The sequence below is a fragment of the Garra rufa genome, chromosome 11 (genome assembly GCF_049309525.1).
Source record: "Garra rufa chromosome 11, GarRuf1.0, whole genome shotgun sequence".
Taxonomy (NCBI): domain Eukaryota; kingdom Metazoa; phylum Chordata; class Actinopteri; order Cypriniformes; family Cyprinidae; genus Garra; species Garra rufa.
In genome coordinates, this window is record NC_133371.1 from 19,929,786 (window position 1) to 19,951,780 (window position 21,995).

At 38.6% G+C, this 21,995-nt stretch overlaps 1 protein-coding gene and 1 long non-coding RNA gene across 5 annotated transcripts in view; one reads left to right on the plus strand and one right to left on the minus strand.

Annotated features, from left to right (window-relative positions):
* Positions 1-8,350, minus strand: part of LOC141345712 (probable G-protein coupled receptor 149) — a 60,322-nt gene extending 51,972 nt beyond the window's left edge. Inside the window, exons 1-3 of the mRNA XM_073850607.1 lie at positions 6,164-8,350; positions 5,202-5,385; positions 4,506-4,945 (exon numbers count right to left, since the gene is read on the minus strand). Of these exons, the coding sequence (XP_073706708.1) occupies positions 4,506-4,945; positions 5,202-5,385; positions 6,164-7,099 (1,560 nt within the window). The 5' untranslated portion in view covers positions 7,100-8,350. The remainder of the gene's footprint in view (positions 1-4,505; positions 4,946-5,201; positions 5,386-6,163) is intronic.
* Positions 8,346-13,843, plus strand: LOC141345713 (uncharacterized). Of its 4 annotated transcripts, XR_012357070.1 has the most exons (9): positions 8,346-9,382; positions 11,596-11,643; positions 11,860-12,109; positions 12,318-12,368; positions 12,533-12,637; positions 12,722-12,837; positions 12,934-12,999; positions 13,077-13,253; positions 13,339-13,843. It is a non-coding gene; the product is annotated as an uncharacterized lncRNA (long non-coding RNA). The 4 variants fall into 4 exon arrangements; XR_012357068.1 differs by having other exon boundaries at positions 11,860-12,368; XR_012357071.1 differs by having other exon boundaries at positions 11,860-12,368; positions 12,941-12,999.
* Positions 13,844-21,995: the final 8,152 nt, after the last annotated feature.

The window sequence follows — 21,995 nt, forward strand, 5'->3', positions numbered from 1 at the left end:
GCCGGGTGGGCATTCCGTCGGAGATTCTGACCGACCAGGGAACCCCCTTTATGTCCCGGCTAATGGCTGACCTGTGCCGGCTGCTGAAGGTGAAACAACTCAAGACGTCAGTCTACCATCCTCAGACCGACGGGCTCGTCGAGAGGTTTAACCAAACCCTGAAGCAAATGCTCCGGAGGGTGGCGGCCGAAGATAAAAAGGATTGGGATCTACTCCTACCCTACGTTCTGTTTGGCATCCGCGAGGTCCCACAAGCCTCCACCGGGTTCACTCCATTTGAACTCCTGTTTGGCCGCCAGCCCCGGGGACTTCTCGACGTAGCCCGAGAGGCCTGGGAGCAGCAGCCGGCCGTCTTCCGCACTGTCGTCGAGCACGTGCAAGACATGAAGAACAAGATCGACAGAGTCATGCCGTTAGTCCGGGAGCACCTAGAGAGATCCCAACGAGCCCAGCAACGCCACTATGATCGGAGGGCCCAGCCGCGGGAATTCCAGCCCGGAGACAGGGTGATGGTCCTGGTCCCAAATGCTGCCTGCAAGTTCCTCGCGCAGTGGCAAGGGCCGTACACCGTGGAGGAAAGGGTAGGCCCCGTGAACTACCGTGTCCGGCAGCCCGGGCGAAGACAGCCCCAGCAACTATACCACATCAACCTGTTAAAAAAATGGATTGGGGACCGGGACCAGGCCGTCGCCCTAGCCGTCACCGAACCCGCGGCTGTCGACATCAACCCCAACCTGTCCGCCGCCCAGAAGGCCGAGCTGCGGCACCTGGTCGGTCAGTTCCTGGACGTCTTCTCCGACACCCCCGGCCAGACTAATGTTCTATCCCATGAGATCCGCACTCCTCCCGGCGTCATCGTCCGGCAACGGCCCTATCGAGTCCCCGAGGCCCGCCGGCAAGCTATAGAGGAGGAAATCCAGAAGATGCTTAAGCTGGGGGTAATTGAGCCATCCCGGAGCCCTTGGTCCAGCCCGATAGTCCTGGTCCCGAAGCCGGATGGCACCCTTAGATTCTGCAATGACTACCGGCGCCTGAATGAAGTCTCCGACTTTGACAGTTACCCCATGCCCCGGGTGGACGAACTCCTGGAGCGCCTGGGAAGGGCCCGGTACATCACAACCCTGGATCTCACAAAGGGATATTGGCAAGTTCCACTCTCCGCCGACGCCAAGCCAAAAACCGCCTTCTCCACTCCGTCAGGCCACTGGCAGTACCGGACCCTTCCCTTCGGCCTGCATGGCGCTCCAGCGACGTTCCAGCGGCTAATGGATGTCTTGCTCCGGCCCCACCAAGCCTACGCCGCCGCATACCTAGACGATGTCGTGATCCACTCGGAGGCATGGGAGGACCATCTGGAGCGTCTGAAGAGGGTGCTATCTGAGCTTCGTCGGGCTGGACTGACAGCCAACCCCCGCAAATGCCACCTTGCCTTGAACGAAGCGCAGTACCTGGGTTTCACCGTCGGGAGAGGTCTCGTCAAGCCCCAGGAAAGGAAGGTGAGGGCCATCCTGGACGCCCCGAAGCCACAGAGCAAAACCCAGGTACGTGCCTTCTTGGGGTTGGCTGGTTACTACCGTTGTTTTATCCCCAGCTTCTCCTCTATAGCGGCCCCTCTGACAGACCTGACCAGGAAGGGGCAGCCCGAGCGAATACGCTGGACCCCGGAAGCGGAGCAGGCCTTCCAGAGGATCAAGCGGGCCCTGACGACCGAGCCCGTCCTACGGGCCCCAGACTTCAGCTGCCCCTTCCTGCTCCAAACGGATGCTTCGGACACGGGATTGGGGGCCGTGCTCTCCCAAGTCCAGGAGGGAGAGGAGCATCCGGTCGTCTACATCAGCCGCAAGCTGACCCGGGCCGAGAGGAACTACGCTGCCGTGGAAAAGGAAGCACTCGCCATCAAGTGGGCAGTCCTGGAGCTAAGGTATTACCTCTTAGGCCATAAGTTCACTCTCTTTACAGACCATGCACCCTTACAGTGGATGGCCCGGGCCAAGGACACAAATGCCCGGGTCACGAGATGGTTCCTGTCGCTCCAGGACTTCCACTTCGATGTGCGCCACCGGGCCGGTTCCAACAACAACAACGCCGACGGTCTCTCTCGGTCCTGGGCGGCTTATTCAGGTCTGTCGGGGGTCACTCCCCACCCACCCCCTGTCTCCCCTTTTTGTGTCACCTCCAGGACCAGGACGTCGCTTGGGGGGGGGAGTGTGACGGGCGTCCCGAGGAGCTATCAGCGTCGCCCTGGCAACACACGAGCACCAGCTGAATCAACTCACCGCAAGCCAATCGGTCACGGCCACCTCCCGCTTTATAAGCAGACCCACAGAACCAGAGGATTGAGAATCATCTCCGATGCAACGTGAGGCTTACCTGTTCTTGTGTCTTTCTTCCCCTAGACTCGCCGTGACCGCTTGGCTTCCCCACTTCCGGGTTGCACGCACCGGGGTTACAGCACGCTCTTGCACTTACCCCTTCTCCGGCCACCGTCACTGGGAAGCACGCTCACCACAAAGGACTCACCACGAAGAAGACGACGACACCGCACCGTTCACCAGTATCATTCATTTCTGCCGCACTTACCAAATAAATCCACCCTCCGGGGCTCACCAAACTCTTGTCTTGTTGTTGTTGTTCCCCGCCCGGCCACAGCATGGTAAGTGGGTGTGTGTGTTGTGTTAGGGTGAGAGTGGGGAGGGGGGATGGGTGGAAAGAGAGAGTCAGAGAGGAGGAGATAGAGGGGAATATTTAAACTCTTGGTGGTTTATTCATTAGGATGTGAATTATTATTTGTTTTTAAACTATTTGGCTACTCTTTTTAAGGCATAAATTTGATTCAATTTACTTTCTGCATCATTCTCATCTTACTCTGTCTGCATTTCCTCTCACCTTCACTAATTTCTCTCCCTCAATGCTTTCTGGTTCAATCTGCACCAAAATTAATGCGTTTGATAAAATCGCTGGCCTGAAGACATCTGCATGCCAATATTCAGTTATACACATAGCGACACCAGCTGGCAGCAAGAAGTCTGACACATCTAAATGACTTAGACATTCCTCCTAAATTTACTATGTTAAAAGCATAGTGCCCACTATTTGCCACAGATCGGAGGTGAGCCCGGGTGAGCCCGGGTGCGAGGGCCCGTTCATCGTTGCTTGCAGCTTTAATTAATATTGATATATTTTATATCAGTACAGTTTAAAAGGGTTAGTTCACCCAAAAATGAAAATTAGCCCTTGATTTACCCACCCGCAATATGAAAATAAACATGTTAATGGATCTGAAGTTCTCTTAGTATGAAATACAGTGGTGGCCAAAATTATTACAACACTAGTATTTTCACTAGATAAAAAATGGTCAGTTATTTCTATATTTGCTGTAGTGTGTCAGTAGGAAATATCAGTTGGTTAATTTTAATAATCCAGTGAGATTTTTGTTTGCACAACGGCCAGTGCTCCACACAGAGATCTGATATCATCATCATCATCCAGTTTGTCTGGAATGACGTGGAGAAACAGAACAAACTGAGACTAAATCCTGAAGACCTGTGGCAACGTCTCTAAGATGCTTCAAAAGACCTACCTGCAAAGCTACCTGAAACTATGTGCAAGTGCACCTAGTGCAAAAGCTGCTTTAAACACAAACGATAGTCACACCAAATGTTGATTTAATTTAGATTTAATTTAACAGAAGTTAAATGATAAAGAGAAAAACTATTTGACATTATTTTTGACAACATCCTTATTTTACTGCCTAAAACTTTTAACAATACTGTAGCTTTGCAGTTAGGTTTCTTGGAGACATTTCTTGGAGACGTTGCCACAGTTTTAGTCTGTGTCATAGACTACTGTCTCAGTTTGTTCTGTTTCTTCATGTCATTCCATACAGACTGGGTGATGATGAGATCAGATCTCTGTGTGGAACACAGGCTGTTGTCAGACTCCTTGTGCAACCAAATTCACACAGGATAATTACAATTATTGGCAAAATGAATGCTTGTGAACTGATATTTTCTACTGACACACTACAGCAAAAGGTAAAAATAACTGACTTAAAACCATTTTTAGCTGGTGAAATTACTAGTGTTGTAATAATTTTGGCCACCACTGCAAATGTATTTTAAATAAATTATGGCATATGTCTTTTTTACAAGGGTAGTACCGGTACTGCATTGGGAGAAAAGTTCTTGCGAAGAAAGTTTGATAAACCCATAATAATGTGCTGTCTGCGTTAGACTATCTACTTAAAGTTGCGATTTTTTTACTGGCAGAAGAAGTTGTGACATTTTAATTAAACATTACAAGTTCTAAAACAATTTGAAATAACATTAACATTTCCCATAAAAAGTTCAAATTATCTGATATTGTTAAGAGACTTTCTTTCTCATGGGGATCTGCAGTGATATACACAATGTGATATAATTTCCTGTTACTATGCTTTTCTTGTTACTTGACAACAAAATAAAGTAACTCCATCCCTTATGTTTGTTAAATGTGTGTCATCTTACCTGTCTGGGTGTCCTTTCTGATTTACTCCTGCACCACTCCCAGTCAGTCAGCTCGATTTTACGACACTCCTCATGTGACAGCCTCCTCTCAGGACCATCGAATACAGACGAATTGTCGAGGTGAAGATCCTCACGATCACAGGTTGAAACTTGAGGTGAGACACTGCAGGGTCCATCCCTTTCTATGGAGCTCTGAGGCTGGCTGTCTGCTCTCTCTTCAAGCAGCAGCTCGCTGTGGAGGGAGCTGTCCTCCGCTGCCGTGGTGCTGAACTTACCGATCTGACCGCTGTCCAGCACCGCCACTCTGCTCTCAGAGAAATCGCAGCTGTATAAACTATTAAAAGAGGGTTTCTCAATAGATGGTGACTTGACGTGGGAGATCTTGTAAATGCCATAGTCTTGCTGGAATGAGAGGTTGAATTCAAATCTCCTTTTCTTTGCTGCAAAGATCACATAAATGATAATGTGGCAATGTGGAAAGCTATTTTGATTTGTTTCTCACACACACACACACACACACACACACACACACACACACACACATTTATGTAAGAATTATATCAAAATACACAATTTATACAATCTAATACATTATATCATTGATTGTTTAAAATAAACAAAATATACTTATATAAAAATCCACAAAAACAAAAAGTTCCACAATAGGCTGATGGGGTTCTTTATCAGTGTACAAACCGTTGGAAAGCTCGGATCCTAAGCCTTGATGGCAGTTGATGAAGCAGCCACATGGCAGATGGATCCAGCGCTCCGAAAGCACGAACACAGGGGTGACCGCCGCAGAAAGCAAGGTCAGGAAAAAACAGAGAGTCTCCAAGGACGAGCTGTGCATGTGAACAGCATGACTCACCAGGATTTGGGTCTGCAAGGGCAATGTTTGCCAGTGAAAAATATATGTGAATCACCAATCATTTTAGAATGTTTAAACAGACCAAATTTAAAAAAAAAAAAAAAATGAAATAAAAAGACACATTTACATTGACAGGTTATATTGAAAGGTCAGTCTATATCATTGCCTTTAGGCCTTCCCTGATGTCAAACTGAAAATATATTGATTATGTATACAGCTGAACAAGACATTTTAGACTGAAAAAAGGTTTTTGTAACACACTGCAAATAAGGCACTTCTTTCTCAGATTCCCAAAGTAGACAAACCCTTATGAAATCAACTCTTTCAATAAGGCCAGTGTTCTGAAGCACTTACATCATGTAGTTTTTTCCCTCTTTTTCATACAATAATCAACAGACTACAACATTAAGCAATAAAATGCATCATGAATACTGAAAAACATCATTATGCCATTATGTTTATTCTAAGTGGTTTTGTGAGGTAAATGGTGGCAAATTTATTTTCATCTTTGTGTGATGCTTTAAATGGTTGCATTGTAAAAGGTCGAACAGTTTATGTAGGCATTAAAAAAAGTAAGTGAATATATTAACCTACTTTACTACTAATGGTATGCCATGTGTCAGTAGACCCAATATTACCCAAATATATATTTTTTTACTAGTCTGAGGAAATCAGAATGAGGGCTCAAATACCTTTTCATTTTGAAAGTGTAACGATAAATTATAATTCAATGTAACAATTAAATGATTTTCAAGTGAAAAAGTCTGAACATTGCATTTAAAGATCTCACCATCATTGGCATCCACAGAACCATTCGCGCCATGGCCAGAATCATAGAGAAGCGCTTCTGAGAGAAAAACACACGGGAATGTCGTGCACTCTGAGCTTCATCTTTCTGGAAATGAGTTGCTGGAGAGTATGATAAGGAACATGTCTCCATTTTGTTTTTAAAACTACCACTGTTTGAGTTAAATTCATTGTAGGCTCCCAAACTTTTCTCCAAGCTATCCCGTGACAGAGAGGGAATCTCACACAGCGGCGCCGACCCGGCAATTTCAAAATAGCTCGGGTAAAATGTTCTCAGGGCCTCCGTGGAGCACATGAGCTGGCAGATGAGAGGAACTGAGCAAACTACCAACCCGCAGAAACACAGTGAGTAAATGGCGAAAAGAAGTAGCACGTACAGGCTGTCGTTCTCCGGGAGACAGCCGAGTGAAGTGGGGGCGAAGCGACCCCAGCCACACACAGGCAGGACGCTGACCGCAAGACTCACAGTCCACACCGCCACCACTGCCACAAACACCCCGAGAGATCGGTTAGCCGTCTGATACACTCCAAAGCGTTTTGTCACGTAAAAAGTGTAGGCAACTATGAGACAGGCTTTCATATTGCTTGACAACCCTTGGAAAACATACAGGAGTCCAGATAGTGTGCACATTGCGCCCGACCGGTTCGCGTCTCTGCTCCTCCACTGCAAGATCATGAAGAGCGTGAGCGGCACGACGCTGATCAGGTCGTCTATTGATAAAGAAGCCACTATCAGACAGAGGGAAGACTTACTTCTCATCCTGAGCAGCGACATTAGCGAGTACAAACCTCCCAAGCAAGTGACTGTAGCGATGGCGAAGGATAAACCAAAGAGAAGCTGCCAGTTGCCCTCGACCGCGTCCACGTCCTCATACTGGTCGGTTTTGTTGGACAAAGGTGAGGCATGTGTCGCCGACATTTTCCTTCAGTCTAACTTTCCCGACTTCACTCGTCTCATTCTCTTTCAGAGCATCCTATGATCAGACCGAGCGCATGGAAGTTTCCTCCAGCTACAGCGCGCAACGAAGTGCTTATAGTTCCCCATCCGTTGATATTTACGCATTAGTAGTGCAGATGTAGTGCATAATATAAGCATTTTCCGTTCAAACTGCTACTTGCACGATGGTGGCATTGTGGTCCTTCTCCGGGCATGTGTGGATATATGTGTCGCGTGCGCTTAGGTTGAGCGTGGCTCGTACAACACATCTTCTTAGTATGAATGAGCTCTCAGATGGGAGATGTTAGTAGAGGGGTGGAGCCACCTTCCTTCATCTGTCACTGCTGGACGAGGAACGTGCGCTTTGTGTAAAAGACTAACATTGTGTGTTATATTTGTTAGTTACTACAATAAAGGCTAGTATTGCAGCGCCACACATTATTCGCATCATAGGCTACGTGTAGTTCATACGTTTTTACAAAATACTCATGTTCAGTATGTATCGTGAACACAAAATGTATTCTCTAAAATAATCCGGTTAAATTTACGGGAAAAGATGGCAGCTGCGGTTGCCAGAAACAGTATTTTAGCATTAGGGGATGGCATGGTGATGTCTGCGCGTTTTTTTTATTTATTTATAGTAACAGGCTATATTTCATTAAGTGATGACCCAAATCTGGTTTTTACTTTAAAATGTAGTAACTACCATAATAGTACATATCAAATTAGGCATTTTCTTAAACAGCTGCTAATAAGCACCCTACACAGTTTTGCTACACAAACACAGAACATAATCAGAGTAACACACACTAAAATAATGCTATAAACATTAACAACATGATATAATTTAATATACTAATGCATTCAAGATAAAAAAAACATAATAAGAAACATAAATATTCAAATAAAATATAACAAAATGTTAAGTGTTAGGGAAGGGAAATGTGTCTGTGTATGTTCTTTATTGTTTTGCATTGTGTTGCATACTGTTTGCATCTAAACATTATTTTTAAGTGCCACTAAATCAAATATAATATCTATTAGAAATTTAGATCTACATGTTTTGATGTGAAATGCATAAAATATAATTTAGACTTTATGTGTGATTAAATATAATACTAAGATTCACCATAGTAAGATATGACCCCCCCCCCCCCCACCCACACACACACACATTTTTCATTGTAAATCTAAATGACTAATATTTACAACTTAGCTATCATGACAACCTAGTTGCTAACAGAATAAAATTTCTGTGATGCTCTAAGAATTTAAGAAAAATAAATAAAATACAGTTTGGAGCTTCCAATAAGTTGCACTCTACAGATAATATTCTGTATAGGAAAAATGCTGACATTGATACAAAATATATCCTTGGGGGAAATATATTTGTACTGTAGGTCAGACATCTGCCTTTTGTATTGTTTACATGAAGGTAGATGTGCATTAGTTATGATTTAGGATTCAGTAGATTTATGTGGGCCAAAGACGTTATGTTCACGTCAAAAGAAATTTACGTCCAAATTTATGTCCATAGAAAGCACATTAAATGTAAGTAAAGTATCTACTTTCAAGGTTTCAAATATGTTTTTGGAGAATGAAATGTCAAAATTTGGTTGAAATAATGTTACATTGTCGTTCAGTGTAACACAGTATTTATGTTAAAATTCAAACAACATGCTTATTCTGACTTGTACATGAATTCATGAATAAGGGAGCATATAAAATTTTATTGTGTTTTAAATGAGTTAAAAAAAATACTGACAAATGTGCAAAACCTGGGATAGTGTCAAATTTAAAAATTGTAGAATTATAACTAATTAGTATTTGGGGTGAAAGTAATTCGTTTTTTAATGTCATAAATGGATTTTTGTTGTAAATATGCCTGACAAGATTGTTACACTGAATGAGGGTATCTTCTGTAAATTAGAGAAAAACGTGTGATATTTATTTTTTGCTCAGAAAAACAAAAACAAAAATGCTATTAAATTAAAAAGAATATTTTTGAATTTTTTTTTTGAAAAACAACAACCCTTTAAAGCCAACCCGTTCTCATCAATTTGCGTATAAATAACACGACTTTACACTTTCCAATTGCGTGTAATACATACGCCAAAGTCCAATTTCGCGTGCATATGATACGCCAATCCTTCCCATTAACTTCTGTGGAGAGCACAAATAGCACGCAGCATCTTCTACGGCAGTGACGTCACCTGCGAGGCTCGGTTTGCCCCATTCACTTGATGCATATACACCTTCAAACAGGTAAGAAAGGCAACAAATTATCTTTTCTTTTGTAATGAGATCATTATTTTAATTGTTTCGCTGCTTCTGCGTCTCTGTACGTGGGGTCATGTGTTAAAATGGAAGCGTGTGCTTTTAAGTTAGAACAGTCGACTGCTGCGTTAGCACAGCTGCTAATATTAGCCTAAGCTAACTTCTAACTGTTGCTGTTTTGAAATAGATAAATAAATAAAACCGTTTTAATTATATTCACGTGGCTAATGACAGCTTTACAGATCAACCAAACCAGTGTCACGTGATAAGCGCTATCATGTAAAAGTCCGCACATTTACCATAGTTTTACCATAGTAACTTTTGCTTGACCATATTTTGTGTAGCCAATGCACAAGTCACATCGTTTACCATGGTTTTACCTCATTAACCATAGTTTTACTGTGGTATTTGTTGTTAAAGCCTAACATTTACCATGGTTTTACCACTGTAAGCATAGTTTTACTGAGGTATTTGTTTTTAAAGCACAACAACCACAACGTTTACCATGGTTTTACCTCAGTAACCATAGTTTTACTGTGGTATTTGTTGTTAAAGCCCAACATTTACCATGTTTTTACCACTGTAAGCATAGTTTTACTGTGGTATTTGTTCTTAAAGCACAACAACCACAACATTTACCATGGTTTTACCTCAGTAACAATATTTTTACTGTTGTATTTGTTTTTAAAGCACAACATTTACCATGGTTTTACCACTGTAAGCATAGTTTTACTGTGGTATTTGTTTTTAAAGCACAACAACCACAATGTTTACTATGGTTTTACCTCAGTAACCATAGTTTTACTGTGGTATTTGTTTTTAGAGCACAATAAACACAACACTTACCGTAGTTTTACCTCAGTGTCCATTTTTTTACTGTGGTATGTTTTTAAAGCACACTAAACACAACACTTACCGTAGTTTTACCTCAGTGTCCATTTTTTTTTTACTGTGGTATGTTTTTAAAGCACAATAAACACAACACTTACCGTAGTTTTACCTCAGTGTCCATTTTTTTTTACTGTGGTATGTTTTTAAAGCACAATAAACACAACACTTACCGTAGTTTTACCTCAGTGTCAATTTTTTTTTACTGTGGTATGTTTTTAAAGCACACTACACACAACACTTACCGTAGTTTTACCTCAGTGTCCATTTTTTTTTTTACTGTGGTATGTTTTTAAAGCACAATAAACACAACACTTACCGTAGTTTTACCTCAGTGTCCATTTTTTTTACTGTGGTATGTTTTTAAAGCACACTACACACAACACTTACCGTAGTTTTACCTCAGTGTCCATTTTTTTTTTACTGTGGTATGTTTTTAAAGCACAATAAACACAACACTTACCGTAGTTTTACCTCAGTGTCCATTTTTTTTTTTTACTGTGGTATGTTTTTAAAGCACAATAAACACAACACTTACCGTAGTTTTACCTCAGTGTCCATTTTTTTTTACTGTGGTATGTTTTTAAAGCACAATAAACACAACACTTACCGTAGTTTTACCTCAGTGTCAATTTTTTTTTACTGTGGTATGTTTTTAAAGCACACTACACACAACACTTACCGTAGTTTTACCTCAGTGTCCTTTTTTTTTTTACTGTGGTATGTTTTTAAAGCACAATAAACACAACACTTACCGTAGTTTTACCTCAGTGTCCATTTTTTTTACTGTGGTATGTTTTTAAAGCACACTACACACAACACTTACCGTAGTTTTACCTCAGTGTCCATTTTTTTTTTTTACTGTGGTATGTTTTTAAAGCACAATAAACACAACACTTACCGTAGTTTTACCTCAGTGTCCATTTTTTTTTTACTGTGGTATGTTTTTAAAGCACAATAAACACAACACTTACCGTAGTTTTACCTCAGCGTCCATTTTTTTTTTACTGTGGTATGTTTTTAAAGCACACTACACACAACACTTACCGTAGTTTTACCTCAATAACCATAGTTTTACTGTGGTATTTGTAGTTGAAGCACAACAACCACAACGTTTACCATGGTTTTACCACTGTAAGCATAGTTTTACCATTAACTGTGATTTTACGGTATACTATTTATAAAGCACAGTAATTACAATGCTTGTCACCTTTTATACTTTTTTTATTATTATTTAATTATATAAATTAATTTTATAATTATTGTGATTTATTGTAAATATTGTAATTTTATATTTTTTTTCTGTCTTGCAGTTACATCAGATCATTTACTCCAGCAGCTCTTTAAAGAAAACAACTCTTGTAAATGCCATCACTTGTTCCTATTTTTCTGAAATGTAATCAATAATTAATTTACACATAGTTTTGCTCTCTCTCTCTGTGGTCCATCTACACCAACAGATGATTACATTCTGTTTAATGTTATACATACTGCACTTACAGTATGTTGTTGTGTGCCATTGTTTTCAATGTGTTTGTTGTTCATCATGTGATCACATCTTTCTTTCTGTCTTGCAGTCATTCTTCATCAGATCTCCACAATATCAGCCCTTCCAAAAGCTTCCACTCTTTCTCTCTCATCTGCTCACAGTACTTTTATTGCCGTCTTCCAGTTTTTGCATGTATACTTATTTTTTTAATTTCTCCTCTATAGTCAACACTCACTCCCATCACCGACTTGTCACGTGACAAATCAGATCTTCAGTTAATTTGGCCAAATCAGATCACTTGAAGCTGTTCACATCTAGAGCAAGAACTACAATGATAAGTATTTTAACCTTTTATTTTTCATACTGAAATAAAATAACATTCTGCTTATTATAAGCGTGTGCTGCAGTGATGTTGTCTTCATATACATGCTCAGACTATTCACAGTATGGTGGATTTTGATTGGCTGTCAATGTTTTTATTTTCATCATCTGGAAAAATTTGTTCTGAAAGAGATTCCAACCATATTGTTTCTCTGTGTCAAATAGCTGCGGTGTGGAGAGGCGTGTGTGAACTGCCTACAACTAAATCGTCAGCAGGTAATCATATTTAAAGAATTCATATTAGCTTGCTATTAAAGAAAAAAATTCGAATGCTGCTTTCCTCTCACTCTGTTAAACTTGCAGACAAAATTCTTCAAAATGTTTCTTCCTCTTATTCCTTTACTTCCTCACTTACACATTCTTTTGTGCTCTGTTTTAAGGTAGAAACTGAGAGTTTGCATGATGGTCTTTTCTCAGACTCTGAATCTGATGTGTACAGATGAACTCAGGAGCCTGCGAGAGTTGTCAGGGAACTTGAGCTTGAAGTATATAATTATAACTGCTTATTTTGTGTTTAAACAACAATAATAATTAAACATGGGGTCAATAAATATTTTCTTGTTTTACAGCTGGAGACCAAAAACGCATAGAAAATCAGTCACAGCAAGCCAGTCAAACCAGTCCTGATGAATGAGGAAAGAACATGGTCTTCTTGTGCCCAAATAGAAAAGGCAGATTTCCACTGGTATGTATGTAATCAAGCAATGTAGTTATATGCATTTGATGTTGATCTCTCAAAAGATAACATTATTGTTTGTCACAAACACATCTTTTTTTCGAGCTCCTAGAATTAGCAAATCAACTGTGGCATCATATCTGGAATTTGGGCGGGAAATGACCGAATATGGTGAGTACTGACACCAGCACCTGTAATCACCAACACTATTTCTCTGTTGACTTATTTATTTGTCTGTTTGTTTGGAGGAGGATGAAGCCAGTTGATGAAGAGATTAATTCAACGGCCATCAGGTATCTGCTGTGAAGACGGACAGCTCTACTGTGACCGCTCAGATGTTGCGGCGCAAAAAAGTAAACTTTACAACTGAACAACAAGAGTTGTGGAGGGATTCTTTTGGCCCATGCCTCCAACAAGAATCAATGGTAAGTCCAATGCAAAAACTATAAATTCTAATTCTGTATGTTGTTTAATGATTTACAACATTCTATACATGTTTTGTCCCTCCAGGACATCTAGATCAGGTGGTGTGTGAGGAAAGCACAGAGGACCATCAGAGACTCCAGCCAACTGCATGGATCGCTCTCATTGTTACCATCAGGCAGAAGTTATTGCAGAACCTACACCAGCAGACTGCGAGACTTTCCACAGACTGAACTGAATTCGTACTAGTAACACCACACACCACATCATGTACTGCACCCTAACAATTACACTGTCTGGACTCTGACTCACTGTTATTCTGCACCCTGACATTCTGTTTGCACTAATTCATACCATTCTTATCATTTTTTTATCATTATTTTTCATTTTGTGCTCACTGTATAGCATACTTTTCACCATATATTGTTCTCTGCATGTACTGAATCCTTATATATATATATATATATACTGTGTATGTGTGTTATATTTAATATATTGTTATATTTTTCATCCATACTGTACTGCTGCAGTTTGCACAAATAATTTCACTTGTACACATGTGATTATGGTATTGTGACAATAAATTGATTTGAACTGGTCATTTCTTTTGTTCATCACTTGTATTGTAGTGTGCTGGATAACAGCTGGATGTCCATAAAACAAGTTTACCAAGTTTAAGGCTTATTTCAGTTAGTCTGACTTATTTTTGAGCCAAATCAAGTGACAATAAGTCAGACTAACTGAAATAAGCCTGGCTTATTTGGTAAACTTGTTTTATGGAACACCCCCCCAGGAGAGCTCAGATGACTTTAGTTGTCTTTATGATGTATTCTCCAGTAAAGTATTGCACATGATGTTGGATAAAAAAGTATGGTGAATATTCTGTATTAGGGATGGTGTTTGGTGAAAGCACCATTTAATTTTGTAAACAATACACCTAACTATCATGAGTGTTTTAATTAAGGCATGGACATTTGGTCATATTAAAGACATTCAGTTACCTGAAGGCAAGGCTGAAAGATGAATTAGAAGAGACTGCATGGACCATATTGCTACAGACACTTCATGCACAACTGAGGGTGATGGACCAGGGAAAGATCAATACTCAATACATAGATGTGAATCTAATACTGTGTTATAAGCAAGATGTGCATGCACGTTACTGATGTTTCACATCAGAGAAAGAATAAAATAAAGAATATTTGACACAGACACAAATTAGGTGTTTTACATTATGATTGTTTGCATTGCATGAATTGTATCTCCTGGGAATTGCATCTCCTGGGCAAGGATGAGCTTCAAGCCTGCCAAGCCCAGGTCCCTGGTCCTAAAGAAGGGTAAAGTGTCCGACCGTTTCCGCTTTGCCCTGGGAGAGACCATGATTCCATCGGTGAATGAAAAACCAGTCAAGAGCCGGGGGAAGATCTTTGATAGCTCCCTGAAGGACTCAGCTGCTGCCATAAAACAAACTAAGCGCGACCTGACCACCTGGCTCACAGCGATTGACAGATCTGGCCTTCCCGGAAAATTCAAAGCCTGGATCTACCAGCATGGAGTCCTGCCAAGAATACTCTGGCCCCTGTTAGTCTACGAGGTACCAACATCAACAGTCGAGGCCCTTGAAAAGTCTATAAGCCAGTTCCTCAGGAGATGGCTGGGGCTCCCTCGGTCCTTGAGCAGCATTGCCCTGTATGGCCATTCCACCAAGCTGCCTCTTCCTTTGAGTGGACTAACAGTGTCCAAGTAGCACCAGAAGGTGTATTCAAATCCATATGGCTTTTGCACCATAAATACACACTGTCTGTACCTTGTCTTACTGAAAGACACATTGAAAGTGTGTAATAGTACAATGAAGGATCACAATATGTATTGTTTTGTTTTTTTACATTTGTGTCTTCATTTAGCGTCATCGCTGTATTCTTGCTCCTGATCTAATGAAATCAGTGGAGCCCCTTTCAAATGGGAACTGTCTAATTCTTATACTAAAATAACCATGACTTGAAACTTACATATTGGCAAGTTGCTGAAAAGACAATCTCAAAAATGTGACTCAGCACAGTGTGTTGTCTGAGAAGAAGAGATTTGTGCACATTTTAACTGCCCTTCCATCTCCAGGGGCCCAGTAGTGCCCTGGAAGAGCAAAATAAAATAACATTTCAAATGGCTGTAAATCAGTGTCTTATTATGATGACAAAGAGAAAACTGGCAGGACAAGTACTTTTGCTATGTTAACTGCATAATGTTTTAAAACGTATATAGAAAGGTGGTATAAAGGTGTTTTAAAAAGTGGTCTAGGTAAAATAGCAAATTTCAGCCTGCCTCTTGAATATGCCATAGATGTTTGCACAATGAACATGTTTAGATAAGCTTTGTTAAAAAAAGATTGTATTTTGTCCGATTTTATAATTTAACATTCTAAACTACATTACCCATAAGCCTCTGCCATTCTATCGATGGAATGCGAAAAAAGATGGCGCTGTTATTTGTAGTTTAAAGAAGATATGCTTAGGGTTAGGGTTAGAATCTCTGTAAAGTGGCAATTACTCACAACATAGCAACACTGTATTGTTAACTGAGGGTATTACAGACGTAATAATAAATGCAAAACGGACTTTGCAACATCGAGCGTTTTTTTTTTTATTTAGTTTAAAAGATAGTCCAATTACAGCGAGTTCTACGAGTGCCACGGGAACTTTCAAAGCCAAGGGCAACCCAGCTGAGCAGAGGCACCAAACTTACTTGTCCATATATGGTCATTTATGACAGGATCTTGGGTTCTTGTGTGGAATGGACAGATAATCAGTTGAATGATTTATTTGTCGCCACTGCATATAAAACTGTGGAGTTACCCTGATGCAGCAATAGATTTGTTAAAGTATATATGTATATAAAAGTATATATTTTTATGGTATATTTATATGGTATTCATTGTGTACACCAATAGTAATGTACAATATCTAAAGTAAAACGTTTGCATATCCTGTTCATATAAATCAAAATGTAAAATAAATAAATAATAATTAGTTAAACATGAAGTATTTTTCTACTATTCAATTTGGCTTTTGTAACATTTACAGCGTATTTATAGTGGTTAAATAAACAGTTAATCATTTCTGTTTCCTGGAAATTGTCCTTCTTAGATCTGCCAGTTTAACTATAGGAATAATAATAATAATAAAAATAATAAATCATGAAATCACACATTTTGTAGTTATTTCTCAATGTTTATTGATATGTCAAACCTTTCCCAGATAAACAGTCATTATGAAAAAAAATAAAAACAAAAACAAAAACCTGCTGATTATATAATTGTACAACACTCAAAAATAAAAGAGAATTTGTTTACAGAACATGTTACAAGATGCCAAATAATATTCAAGGCTCCAGCTGAAAATATATGTTCTTCCCTTTAACAAACAACTAGGCAAAAATGATTAAGAACAATACTTCAATATTTTACAATTATTACCTTATATGATATATTTCCTGTTTCCTTTCATCATTGTTTGCTTCTATTGTGACTAAATGAAAGACAAATGAATGATTAATAATCATAATTTTTATAGTAAGTTGTTAGTGGTAGTTATAAATCACTATATATTGACAGGAGTGCCAACAGTAGAGATGGGAGTGAGTGTTGACTTCAGAGGAGAATAAAAAAAAAAAAAAATAAAAAAAAAAATAATAATAATAATAATAATAATAAGTAGACACATAAAAACTGGAAGACGGCAGTTAAGTACTGAGAGCAGATGTGCCACATGAGAGAAAGCGATGTGGAAGCTGTTGGAAGGGCTGATATTGTGGAGAGCTGATGAAGAAGGACTTAGTAGTCTGTGAGAAATCCTGCAAGACAGGAAGAAAGAGAATTAATCACGATGAACAATTTTTTTTTTTTTTTGACAAAAACAGATGGCAGACAACAACATACTGTAAGTGCAGCATGTATAACAGTAAACAGAATGTTATCATCTCTTGGTGTAGATGCTGAAATAGTTATTATCATAGTTCTTGTTCATGGTGTGACCAGCTTTAAGTTTAAGATATCATGTACTGATAGACAGTGGCAATTTGTAAAAATTCATAAAGAAAGAACGAAATGGACTTAATATAAACTTTATAAAACAAACACTCTGACTACTTTCGATGGCAAAATTAGCATGAGAGTTCAGGTAATGGCCAGTGACAAAAGTACAAGTGAAAGTCGTAGAATTTTACATAGCTAGGCTTGTACAAGATGATATAAATTTGCTGATATGCTGTTAATATTATAAATGAGTTCAACATGACACTTTGTTGGTTGTTCTTTCTAATAGGGCTGTGGAGCAAGCTGTGCAAAATGTAACTGCACTACAGTTCAGTCAAGATGCTCAGACTGACATTGACATACCTTTTTGAAATGTTTGCCTTTGGTCTTTTCCATAAATGCACAATATGGCCCAATTCAGATCCCATGACTGGCCTCCTTTGGTCTTCCCTTTCAGCCGAAACAAAGAGAAATATATACATGTTGAGACAATGTGCTAAAAATAATCTGGAACCAAAATATTTAAGAGGAAAAAAGGAAAGTTATTATCAACAGATAAATAAGGATGTGTGCATTAAATAAAATCAGTTATAGCTAAATGTCTTCAACGTTACTGTGAAAGATTGAATCATTGAATGATTTGTTCAACCTCTTCTTCATAACTTCTTCAAGATCAGCACTGGGAGCTTTGAGTTCAAGTTCTCTGTTAATTCTAGCAGCTTTCTGACAGAATTGGTCAAAATTATGAGATTATGAAAATGTCATGATGGAGAACAGAAAGAGAGAGCAAAACTATGTATAAATTAATTATGGATTACATTTCAGAAAAATAGGAACAAGTGATGGTATTTACAAGAGTTGTTTTCTTTAAAGAGCTGCTGGAGTAAGTGATCTGATGTAACTGCAAGACAGAAAAAAAAAATATTAAAATTACAATATTTACAAAAATTATAAAATTAATATATATATATATATATATCTTTATTTTTTTAAAGTATAAAAGGTGGCAAGCATTGAAATTCCTGTGCTTTACAAATAATACACCGTAAAATAGGGCTGGGCGATTAATCGAAAAGTAATCGAAATTCAGAACCTATAATCGATCAAATTTTTCCAGGTCAATTATTTCAATTACTTTCACTTTAAAAACACTACTGCGTGTGGAGTCACGTGACCCCGCTCCGTTACGTTACGTTATTCCGCCGACGTGTCGATGGAGAGCTTAAACAGTATTTATACAGTAAAAAGTATTTACAGGATATACAAGAGCAATTTTATTTAGAAGAGATACTGCTTATTTTCTACTTTTAATATTTATTATTTTTTTATAAATAATTTATTTTGTTTCCAAAAGTTCAAGTTATTTATTTTCACTAATTTAAGAAAAATGTGACTTTTCGTTTTAAGCAATGTGTGCTTTAATTTCAGTTGTTCAACACTGATGTTCAATAAATAATCATAGATAGTAGATAGTGTGTGCACCCTTCATTCAAAAATCTCTCACTTGTTATGTGTGAGCATGTTTACTGTACAAAACTTTTCAGTGAATTATGAGGGCAAAAAAATAAATATTATTTAAATATAATTAAATATAATTGTATTAATGAATAAAATAATCGTTCATTAATCGTAATCGGGTTAAAATGTTCAATTAATCGAGATTTTGATTTTCGCCCCAAATCGCCCAGCCCTACCGTAAAATCACAGTTAATGGTAAAACTAAGTTTACAGTTGTACAACCATGGTGAGCATTATGGTTATTGTGCTTTAAAAATACCACAGTAAAACTGTGGTTACTGAGGTAAAACCATGGTAAATGTTGTGGTTATTGTGCTTTAACTACAAATACCACAGTAAAACTATGCTTACTGAGGTAAAACCATGGTAAATGTTGTGGTTATTGTGCTTTAACTACAAATACCACAGTAAAACTATGGTTACTGAGGTAAAACCATGGTAAATGATGTGTTATTGTGCTTTAAAAACAAATACCACAGTAAAACTATGCTTACTGAGGTAAAACCATGGTAAATGTTGTGGTTGTTGTGCTTTAAAAACAAATACCACAGTAAAACTATGCTTACTGAGGTAAAACCATGGTGAATGTTGTGCTTTAACTACAAATACCAGAGTAAAACTATGGTTACTGAGGTAAAACCATGGTAAATGTTATGGTTTTGTGCTTTAACTACAAATACCACAGTAAAACTATGCTTACAGTGGTAAAACCATGGTAAATGTTGTGCTTTAACTACAAATACCAGAGTAAAACTATGGTTACTGAGGTAAAACTATTGTTACTGAGGTAAAACCATGGTAAACGTTGTGACTTGTGCATTGGCTACACAAAATATGGTCAAGCAACAGTTACTATTGTAAAACTATGGTAAATGTGCGGACTTTTACATGATAGCGCTTATCACGTGACACTGGTTTGGTTGATATGTAAAGCTGTCATTAGCCACGTGAATATAATTAAAACGGTTTTATTTATTTATCTATTTCAAAACAGCAACAGTTAGAAGTTAGCTTAGGCTAATATATTAGCAGCTGTGCTAACGCAGCAGCCGACTGCTCTAATTTAAAAGCACACGCTTCCATTTTAACACATGACCCCACGTACAGAGACGCAGAAGCAGCGAAACAATTAAAATAATGATCTCATTACAAAAGAAAAGATAATTTGTTGCCTTTCTTACCTGTTTGAAGGTGTATATGCATCAAGTGAATGGGGCAAACCGAGCCTCGCAGGTGACGTCACTGCCGTAGAAGATGCTGCGTGCTATTTGTACGCATCTGCTCTCCACAGAAGTTAATGGGAAGGATTGTATGGGATTAGATTTCTGCCACAATTCTGAGCGCTAAAGATCATATTTTGAGCGTGCAAAATGCACATGCATTGAGTTTTGTGGAGAAAATGTCCGTCTCGCAAAGAAGAAAGTATTTTGAGCGCATGAAAATCAGTTTTGTATTTAAAATAAGTTTTTGTATGTGTGTCGATCTTCTCTTTTGCGTGTGCAACGTTTCACCAGCTTGCTCCCCTGATGCTTACCCTCTACGCTCTCTAATAGGGATGTGCATATCGATCCTAAAGTATCGATATATCGATACTGATGCGAGTATCGAAGGTATCGATACTCTAATTGAAAATATCGATACTAAGGTGTGTTTTATTTACCAGTGATTTTGTTTATTTAACAAAAAGTACAATGTGCATTGAATTGGATGCATAACGTATGTTAGAGAATAACTGTTCACGATAGAACACTTTTCCTACTCATCTGAACGCACGCAAATGATGCAAGACAGAACCAATCAATCACAGAGAGCATTCACTCCCTTTAGACAGTGCATTCAAACAGGGCTGTGTTTCCTAAAAGTATCATAAGAAATCATTGATGCTTTTGGGAACGACAGCCCTGTACAATGCTTATCAGAGGACAGAAAATAAAAACATGTTTGAGCTATTTCTCAATAAACAAACTGAAATTGAAGCTTACATAATTTGCATTTCACAAGTGCAATTACATTTCTTTAAATTAACACTTAAAGTTCATTGATCATGTTTTGTAGTAATGTTAATATAAATTATACACTGGCAGAATAAAAATGTTGTATTTTATGTGTGCAACAGCCTGTCACTGGCAGCCCCTTATGAAACCAAGTATTTTCAACTGTAGGTTTTGTAGTTACCACTAAAGTAAACACATTTTAACCACGTGTAGAAAATAAAATTTAATTAGTTGCATATTAAATGTTAAAATGCATTTCAAATATAAAGTGTAAAAAAGGGCATAATTACATATTTTACTCTTATTTAATAAATGTAATAATTAAAAAATTAAGTTTAGAAGTATCGTATCGGTATCGATATCGATGATACTGGCCTTAAAAATATCGGTATCGTATCGAAAACAAAATAAGTGGTATCGCCCATCCCTACTCTCTAAATGCCAACAGTTCGCTTGCTCAACACAACCCAGTGTTACAATGTGCCATAATTCCAGCCAATCAGAGACGAGGTAGCCAAATTCTGATTGGCTGGCTTGACAACCAATCACAACGTTCCCTGCATTACCGACGACAGCGGAAGAAAAATAAATGGGAGGAGAGGCGTTTGTGTAACTTAATGGCTTGAATACTATTCGTTTCAGGATCAAATGTCTACAACTCGACGATCACAAGTAAGTAGCTTATTTTTAATCAAAATCAAATCGTATTATTACATAATGGCATGTCCCAGTGTTTCCTACACCTAAATTAAGTGGTAGTTCTAACTTATCACTGAACTGAGAGATGTGTGTTAACTGTACCTCACTTGCCTTAGAATATTTTTAAATAAAAGTCATCAAATGAAATGCAGGAAAATACAATGTAACATATAATACTTCACATATTTGGTATTATTCAAACACATAGAGATGTTCTGAGAAACTGGATTGCTAAATAAATGAAATAAAAAAGAAATTATATGTGTAACAATGACATTTATGCAAGGATAACAGTAAGTGAAAGTTGTGTGACCCCCTAAACATAAACATCTTGTGGCAATGCCCAATATATGCAAAACAGTCCACTTTATATTGTTATGTTTGTAATTTGTTATATTGTATGACAATATGCATGCTTTTTAAAAGATGTTATTTGACAGAATCTTTATTTGACCTGTATTCCACAGGATATTCTGAGAGAGCAGTTTTTGGACAGACTTCTGAAT